This window comes from Pteropus alecto, unplaced genomic scaffold (genome assembly GCF_000325575.1).
Source record: "Pteropus alecto unplaced genomic scaffold, ASM32557v1 scaffold276, whole genome shotgun sequence".
Classification (NCBI taxonomy): Eukaryota; Metazoa; Chordata; class Mammalia; order Chiroptera; family Pteropodidae; genus Pteropus; species Pteropus alecto.
The window spans coordinates 3,242,872-3,252,246 of NW_006438074.1; the positions used below are offsets into that span (position 1 = coordinate 3,242,872).

A 9,375-nucleotide genomic window follows, 5' to 3' on the forward strand; every position below is an offset into this window, starting at 1 on the left:
TATAGTGATATGTGAAGAACTCCCTCTCTGAGGAGAGGTGTGTGTGTGTGTGTGTGTGTGTGTGTGTGTGTGTGTACACTTTATTTTCATTTGCAGAGTGTATACAACACTTAATATTTGAAGAAAACAGTGTTAGCTTGATGGCTGAAAGCACTCAGTAAAAGAACATGAACTTTTAAATTTGTTAGATTTATGTTTCAACCAGATTTGCCATTAATAATTTAAAGTACATTATAAAATTATTTTATTTGAAGGAAAACACTTCTTAACTGCTTACTGCCTATTTTTGCCTACCTGGCTGACCACCTATCTTTTTTATGTTACATATTTATGTACCCTACACATTCTTTCTTGCTTAGATTATGCAAGAAAAAAGTGCCCCTATAGTTGAAGAATTATATTAGTAATAATAACACCTTGTATTTGAAGGGTATGAGTTACATTGGGGAATAAATTAAATAAATTTAAGTTCTAGGAACTAAGCTTTTGTTTCCATTCTTTGTTCTATTAACACTGTACTGGCCTGATGCCAAAAGCCATGAAATTCTGGCCTAAGAATTATGTTGTGTCTTGTAGAACAGTCAACTTGTAATATTATTTTTCTTGAGTTTTGTCTTTTTCTGTGTGGCAGTGGTGAAATAGGGCCTTCTAAACCTCTGGAGAAGTGAGATCTGAATTTGGAGAGGACATGGGGAAGAATCAATCTTCAACAGATAATCTTTAAGTCCAGACCCAGGAATATCAGATCTGAAGTGACACCATCTTTTCTGTCTTCCTGACAAACCTCATCAAGCCCAAAAGTTCCAGTTGCAAGGATCCAAGAAAACTCAGTAAAGATCACTTTGAAATCACTTTGTTGTGACAAAATTGATTCATGGTGACTCTTCTAGTATTTGTGGGAAATCAGTGGTCAAAGCTACATTAAAATGAAACTTTATATGCTAATTATCTTCAAGGGCCCCTTCTAAAATAAAAGGGCTTGCTAGGCTACTATAAATATATTATAAATAGAGACAATCATGTATCTATGTAAACACATATAATTCTAAATTTAAAATAATCTGAATTAAAAAAATTTTTTTTTAAAATTACACCCCAAAATCTGCAGAGTATAAATAAAAGATGTGGGTACAGAGAAAAAAGTAAGACCAATATTTTAATAAGATAATCTAGTTATTACTGTTAATGTAACATTTGCCCTTCTTTTTCACTGTATATATGTTACAAACTTGATTATTTGGTTATTAATATTGATGAAGCTCCCTTTTTAATCTGTTAACTTGAAGGAAAACCAGAAATGCTATTACTTCAATATTGGTAGATTTTCACAAATCACAGATAACCAAAAAGAATGTATCTTAAGACACATTATTTTTTTCTAAACTTAGTAATATAAGCTAATAAGAGAGAATGAGTTTCTGTTAAACATTTATTCTTGATATTAATGTATAGCACCATGTTTCTCAGTTTTCAAATTTCAAGATAAAATTTAACTATGTATTGAGTGGCTCAAAAGTTTAAGGTGTTTTAAAAACTTTCGTGAGGAAGTAAAATGTTTGGTGAAATTTTAACCTGGCTACAAATACTTTGTTTTTTATATATACTCATACACACATTTCTTAGCCACATGAATCTTACAGCCATATTATTTCCTTACTGTGAGTACTTGTAGTTTTGCTTTTGGTTAACTGTATACCCATTATTATTATTGTTATTGTTACTTTTGTTTCTTGTGCAATATCAAGATGTTATATATCTTCAGAAATGCTTATGTTTTTATGCCTATTCAAATATTTTAATAAGGAGTTACCTAACTTAGAGTTAGGTAACTTTAATAAAGAGACCTAACTTAGAGTATACATAATAGTATATGTAGAAGTTAAGTAATTTAAAATCTCTAGCTATAAAGTAGAATGATAACTCGAATATTCATTATAGTAATTAGATTAACAAAAATCAGAAAAGTTAATTGCAGTGGGATAGTAGGAACAGGGGCAAGAAGGGAGATGAGAAATCCACTAAAGACTTCAAATTCATATGAATTCAACTGCTTTAAAAAATAAGTTTAGGAGAGTGTTTGTTTCTTTAAAAATCTAGTTAATATCTTTTGGGAACATGAGGAAGCAAATAGAACTGCAGAATTCTAATAGGAAACAGAAAAGATAAATAGTTTTAATAATTAAAGGTACCAGATCAATATAGTAGAGACTTAACAAATAATTTTTAATTGGCTGCTGGAATTTGATTCACAAAATAAATATGGCTTAAATTTTGACTGTACTAAAATAAAATGTAATGAATTAAAATAATAAATGATATAAATGCATTCTATAATGTGATTATTTTCTGTATATTAGTATAAAATGGAGTTATTGGGTTACATAGAGAATTTTTGTTACATTTTTAAATCCATTGCTTTTACCTAATAAAACTTCCTCCTCCATGTTCAGAAGTTAAACTGTCTCTATATTACTTTTATTTGTACTGTATTTTTTTAAACTGGATCTTTAAAAAAACTATTTGCCTGAAAAGTTATCAACTCCTTCCATTCTCTAATACCAAAATAATAAAGTATCTGGTATAGCTAATTATGGTGTTCCTGAGCATCTTCAGAAGTACACAAAGAGAATGAACTAAAATTATTATTGCTAAATCCTGTTTTCTTTCAATATAGGATGTTTAGAAAAGTACTATTTCATGGCAAACACATACAGCAATAAATTATTTAGGTTTCTTTATAATACAAAAAGAAATAATTATTTATAAAATCCACTGACATAATATTGAGGGTTAATTAACTCTCTTTCAGAGGGTTAATTCATTTCTCAAAATAACACACATAATTTATTCATAGAAATAAGTTCCTAACCAGTAAAATTCATTTTATTTTCAGTTTAAGAATTTAATAATTTTTTTCAAGTGATCAGTTATGAGTATACATTTTAGGTCAGTCTTGAACGATGATTGCCATCATTTCACTTAATTTAATTTTACTTAATAAGTGTCAACAATAATGGCACAAATTGAATCTGATTCTCCATGTATAAGACAACAGCCTCACTTCTTTCAGGTTATTTCAGACTACTCCCCAAGAGTCTGTCCTCCTAGTTAGCACTCTACAAAACTGAAGTAGGCTCAATTTGTCTGCTATTGTCACAGATTTACTTTTCTTCTGAAAAAGCCTCTATTACAGATTTGGGTCTCATAGTCTTCCATGCCAGACATGGTAGTGTCCTACTCCAGGCGACTGTGTATCTACAATTTAATTATAATTTTTAAAGACAGTTTTCCAAGACTCAAAGAAACAAATGGCGAAAAATTTCCTACAGTGACAAGTGATTGGAGAAATATTTTGAGACAGAGTACTTCCAAAGAATTATAAAATGGCACTATTTACAGAGATCTTAAGTATAATAATTAGTTTGACTTTAGTTTGTGCGTAAGTCCTCAAATTATAGGCTGCTACTTGCCCCACCTCTTCAGGCCAATATCGCCTCCTCAAAACAATCCACAAACTTTATGAAGTTCTGCCTGGGTAGGGATTGAGAGGGTTCCAGAAAATTCATAAATTTTTTTTCCCTGGTAATTCTGGAAAAATTTATTCTTTCTCAGTCTCCTTAGGGGAGGCCTGAGTACCCATACACATAGTTTTAGACCTTATTTTATTCATCTTTGTATCTCTAGTACTAATATTTTCAGGTGAGAAGTTGTTTCAACTTTTGATCTTTGTAGTATAATTTAGTACAGAAATGTAATATGTAGGCAGAGACTCTTCCTCTTCTACAGGAAGAAAATAAAGTGATTCCAGTTTTTGGTTAAATAATGTGCATCAGGTCACTTTTAATAAACACTGAGCTAGTGAATCACTATTATGTTCCAGGTACTCTTCCAGATGTTGGGGATTGATTAGAAAAGATTTGGCATATATTAAAGCTGTTGTGTTTTCCAGACAGGGTGGAACTTCAGTCTTTGGATTTTAAAAATATTTTGAAACACCTAGCATTTGTAATCTGCCCAACAGATTTCACTTGTTGAAATCAGTAGTAATTTCTATGTCAGTAGAATTAGTGAACTTAGTTTCACATGAATGTTAACAAGTTTTAAAAATCAATTGTAAAAGTATAAAGAAGAAATTTAGAAAAAATTGCTGATAATCCTACCATCTAGAGATAACTAATTTTGATGCATTTTTCATACACATAACATTATCCTACATTAGGATAAGAAGATACAAAGTCTTCTATCTTACTTTTCTACTTAACTATATCAAAAACTTTTCTGTATTATTAAAATTCCTATGAACAATTTTTATGGCTACATAATCATCATACAGATGTACTATAATCGATGCAATCATTTTCTTATTGTCAATTATTTAAGTCATCTTTTTAATGTTGCTGTTATCATAAATAATACTACCTGAATGTTCTATTATTTCCTTAGGATGAATCCCACAGGGTAATGCTAAATGAAGGGTATGATCTTATTTAAGGTAAAGAAAAAATACTGTCACATTGCCCACCAATAGAGTTGACCTGTTTTGCTGCACCATTGCTGGCATTGACGAATATTATTTACTTATAAATATGGTAATTTGATCATTTTTAATGGGGTATGTTTTTTGTTTTTGTATTTTGTATGTTTTTAATAAAGTTTGAGCCACAATAATCAGATAAAAGAACAAAATATTTTAAAAAATCAACACAAATAAGGAACAATGTAAAAATTCCAAGAATGCTCAGTGTACTATAATGTTCTAGAACTGCAAAAGTTTACTTTATATAAAATCAAAATGCAAATATTGTGTCTTTTTGGGAAAAGCTCAGGATGCCATCTAAAGTATGAAACATAAAACATTAATTTACTAGGTGAAAAGTTAGAATAGAAAAAATATATATAGCTGAAGAAAATGCAAGTAAATTGCTATTATTTTTTCGAAAAGCTGTGTTAAAGATGATTGTGGTGGTTAGATTGCAAGATTTGTTTGTAATTGTGCATAGGGATAGTACATAGTTACTAAGAACTCTCTTCTGAAGCTCTAGTTTTAGTATGTGTGTGTAAGAACTGTCATGTTTGCTTTTTTGCTATTTTGCTTTGCTTGAAGTTAAGTGTGTGAGGGCTGAGTGAATACAAGTGATCTGACGATTTTTTGTTTCTTACAGCTCTTTCTGCTTTCAATGGCAGCTGGGACCCTGTCTCTAAATCACATTGTATTATCATTTAAACAAAGAATGTAGATTGCTCTCCAGCCCACTAATTCTCTCTCTTTCTCATTCTTTTTTTTACTATATAAAACCCAACAATTTGCAAGAATAAAATCAAGAGATATGTACTTACAATTTAAGACACGTTTAATAGAAACCTTTCGGTTTTCTCTGTTTTCCTAATATTTTCTTTAAAAGATTTCCTAGTTCGATTTTTTCCTTTACCTTTCTTTCATAGTAAAGGAGATGGGAATGTAGATAAAGCCAGTACTATTTAACTAATGAGATTAGCAGATTAGTAGCAAGTGTGTTTTTAAAGACTGAAAATTACACACACAATTAGATAAAAGAAACTTAAATGTTCATTGATTGACTTTGTAGAGTTCTGTCAACATTACTTATTGGTCACAGATTGCTTAAGTGTTTCTCAGACAAAAACTTTTCTCCAGCACTGTCTCATACAACTTTGATATGGGCTATACATTACTAGTCTCCACCAAAGGATGGTTCCTCTCTCTCAGGAAAAAAAAAATCATGGCACATAAAGCTCTTAAATGTATCCTGTTCACCTGAAGACGTATTTCTTGCTTGTATCCCTCCCCTTGTAGTGACACTAATCTATACAGAACACGTAGTTGCCCCAGCACACACTACTTTCCTCTTTCCACATGCTACTACAAACCTATACAAAGAACGCCTTTCCTCCTCTCTTTGCTGGCAAACTTCAGCGCCTGGCTCAGGCATGTCATCTCTTTCAGGAAGCTCTATCAACATACTTTTTCCCTCTCTGGATGTGCCCCTCCTTTGTGTTCCCATAGCACTTCTCTCAATTATGTTTACTTCTTTATTAGACTCTCAACCTCATAAAGACAATCTCATTTGTCTTTTTACTCTCACATAGTAGGTACCTGTTAAAATTTGTTGAATGAATGTCTACAGCTTCTTCCATATGTAAACTATTAGCCCAGCAATTTTGTTGTTCTCTTTCAAGAGCCCTTTTATAGGAGTCTGCTTCTATCTCATCACCTGGCGCCAGTACTTTCAAACTTATTCTCATATCATAAAATGAATTGCGCTCCTTTCCACTTACCTTCTCTGAGGGTTATGCCTGTAATGTAACTTCGGCATAGCTAAAGAAAATAATCTCATTCGGTTAAGCTGTCATAAACATGACTCTGTCATAAACACGATCGCATGTGTGTATGTTGGGGTTGAGAGAATAGGGCTGGGCGTGAGACTGGATTATTTTACGGTGCTTCAACGTGAGGGTTTTAATTATACATCTTCCTGTGATGAACTCAAAGCGGCGGATAAAGCATTTGAAACCAGAAATAAGAAGAGACGAAATAAGGACGCTTAAAGTGTAAGGACAAGCAGGAAAAATGGGAAGAAGAGTTGCAGGCACTCGTGTCTCCCACGCCGCAGGCCTGCACGTGGCGCGTCAAAGAAGTCGGCCTCTCCAGACGCTCTCCTGGGTTCCTATTGTCCTCGCCTGCCAGGCAGTTTATCTCGAGCGCTCCCACACACTGAGACGCTGCGAAGTACGCAAAGAAAAATTCCAGGAGGCCGACAGCCAGTACCAGTAACTTCAGTGTCATTTCTTTTCGTCCCCGCCTGGGGGGAAACCCTCATGCCGAGGCCATGCCAACATTAAAAAAGCAGGCTCTGGCCCTGTTTCCTCGGTGCGGCCAAATCAATAAATTGCCCTGCCCCTGCGTGCTACATTAGTCGGTACAGTTAGCACTGAACTGCATTTAAGGACTAGGAACAGAGGGAACCGCCGAGGTGGCTCGGGTCTCCCGCTCCCCTTCCGCTCTCCTCATCGCGCCACGCCCCAGACTTTCCTTCCCCACCCTACTTGGGAGTTCGCACTGCTCATTGGTCACCTGACCTGTCAATCCGATGGATGTCGATAAATCCCGCCTTATGGAAGGCAAAGATCTCGAAAAACCGCGTTTACCTGGCGGGGATGACGAGGAGGTGCGCGAGCCTAACGCCCCCAAGCTGCAGGAGGCGCGTGAGGTGCCGCGAACACCTGCCGCAGGGAGACGAGGGAGGGGCATTATTTGCATAACGGCCGCCCCTCGCCTCCTCGCGCGGGATAGGGTCCCGCCCCTCACTTAACTTGAAATCTGTTGGGCCACGGGCGGGTCACTCCGACCCAGGCAAGCCTTGGCGGGCGGTTCTGGGAGCGGATTGGCTCTGGGAGTTTCCACAAGGCGGCAGGGAGGCGGCTATAAGAGCGGGGAGCCGAGCGGGGGGAGAGGGAGAAGTGGTTGCACTCGCGGTGTCCGGTGCGAGGCGACCGTTAGTTGACGCCGCGGAATTTCTGTCCCTGATATTCTCGCCTAACGTCGCTTGCCTATTTTTCAGTCAGGATGTCTGCCCGCGGCCCGGCTATCGGCATCGACCTGGGCACCACCTACTCGTGCGTGGGGGTCTTCCAGCACGGCAAGGTGGAGATCATTGCCAACGACCAGGGCAACCGCACCACCCCCAGCTACGTTGCCTTCACTGACACCGAGCGCCTCATCGGTGACGCCGCCAAGAACCAGGTGGCCATGAACCCCACCAACACCATCTTCGACGCCAAGAGGCTGATCGGACGGAAGTTCGAGGACGCTACAGTGCAGTCGGACATGAAGCACTGGCCGTTCCGGGTGGTGAGCGAGGGAGGGAAGCCCAAAGTGCAGGTGGAGTACAAGGGAGAGATCAAGACCTTCTTCCCGGAGGAGATCTCTTCCATGGTGCTCACTAAGATGAAGGAGATCGCCGAAGCCTACCTGGGGGGCAAGGTGCAGAGCGCGGTCATCACTGTCCCTGCCTATTTCAACGATTCGCAGCGCCAGGCCACGAAAGACGCCGGCACCATCACGGGCCTCAACGTGCTGCGCATCATCAACGAGCCCACAGCGGCGGCCATCGCCTATGGCCTGGACAAGAAGGGCTGCGCGGGCGGCGAGAAGAACGTGCTCATCTTTGACCTGGGCGGCGGCACCTTCGACGTGTCCATCCTGACCATCGAGGACGGCATCTTCGAGGTGAAGTCCACAGCCGGCGACACCCACCTGGGCGGCGAGGACTTCGACAACCGCATGGTGAGCCACCTGGCGGAGGAATTCAAGCGCAAGCACAAGAAGGACATTGGGCCCAACAAGCGTGCGGTGCGGCGGCTTCGCACTGCCTGCGAGCGCGCCAAGCGCACCCTTAGCTCGTCCACACAGGCCAGCATCGAAATCGACTCGCTCTACGAGGGTGTGGACTTCTACACGTCCATCACCCGCGCCCGCTTTGAGGAGCTCAACGCCGATCTGTTCCGCGGAACTCTGGAGCCTGTGGAGAAGGCGCTGCGCGACGCCAAGCTTGACAAGGGCCAGATCCAGGAGATCGTGCTGGTGGGAGGCTCCACCCGCATTCCTAAGATCCAGAAGCTGCTGCAGGATTTCTTCAACGGCAAGGAGCTGAACAAGAGCATCAACCCTGATGAGGCGGTGGCCTACGGAGCCGCGGTGCAGGCGGCCATCCTCATCGGGGACAAGTCAGAGAACGTGCAGGACCTGCTGCTGCTCGATGTCACCCCGTTGTCTCTCGGCATTGAGACGGCTGGCGGCGTCATGACCCCACTCATCAAGAGGAACACCACGATCCCCACCAAGCAGACGCAGACCTTCACCACCTACTCAGACAACCAGAGCAGCGTGCTGGTGCAGGTGTACGAGGGCGAACGGGCCATGACCAAGGACAATAACCTGTTGGGCAAGTTCGATCTGACCGGGATCCCCCCGGCGCCCCGCGGGGTCCCCCAGATCGAGGTCACCTTCGACATCGACGCCAACGGCATCCTCAATGTCACCGCCGCCGACAAGAGCACCGGTAAAGAAAACAAAATCACTATCACCAACGACAAGGGTCGTCTGAGCAAGGACGACATTGATCGGATGGTGCAGGAGGCGGAGCGGTACAAATCGGAAGATGAAGCCAATCGCGATCGTGTCGCCGCCAAAAACGCGGTGGAGTCTTATACCTACAATATCAAGCAGACGGTGGAAGACGAGAAACTGAGGGGCAAGATTAGTGAGCAGGACAAAAACAAGATCCTCGACAAGTGCCAGGAGGTCATCAACTGGCTCGACCGAAACCAGATGGCAGAGAAAGATGAGTATGAACACAA

General features: G+C 40.0%; 2 protein-coding genes and 1 non-coding gene across 3 annotated transcripts in view; 2 read left to right on the forward strand and 1 right to left on the reverse strand.

Annotated features, from left to right (window-relative positions):
• The window catches only part of ZBTB1 (zinc finger and BTB domain containing 1), a 23,318-nt gene extending 20,860 nt beyond the window's left edge, over nt 1-2,458 (forward strand). The window contains exon 4 of the mRNA XM_006915122.3: nt 632-2,458. Coding sequence (XP_006915184.1) covers nt 632-668 — 37 coding nt within the window. The 3' untranslated portion in view covers nt 669-2,458. The remainder of the gene's footprint in view (nt 1-631) is intronic.
• Nucleotides 2,459-2,917: 459 nt separating this feature from the next.
• On the reverse strand, nt 2,918-2,981 carry LOC112482446. The gene has a single exon (XR_003047313.1). It is a non-coding gene; the product is annotated as a small nucleolar RNA SNORD2 (small nucleolar RNA).
• Nucleotides 2,982-7,440: 4,459 nt separating this feature from the next.
• Nucleotides 7,441-9,375, forward strand: part of HSPA2 (heat shock protein family A (Hsp70) member 2) — a 2,520-nt gene continuing 585 nt past the window's right edge. Inside the window, 2 exon segments of the mRNA XM_006926998.3 lie at nt 7,441-9,373; nt 9,375. The exon segment at nt 9,375 is cut by the window's right edge and continues 585 nt beyond it. Coding sequence (XP_006927060.1) covers nt 7,583-9,373; nt 9,375 — 1,792 coding nt within the window. The 5' untranslated portion in view covers nt 7,441-7,582.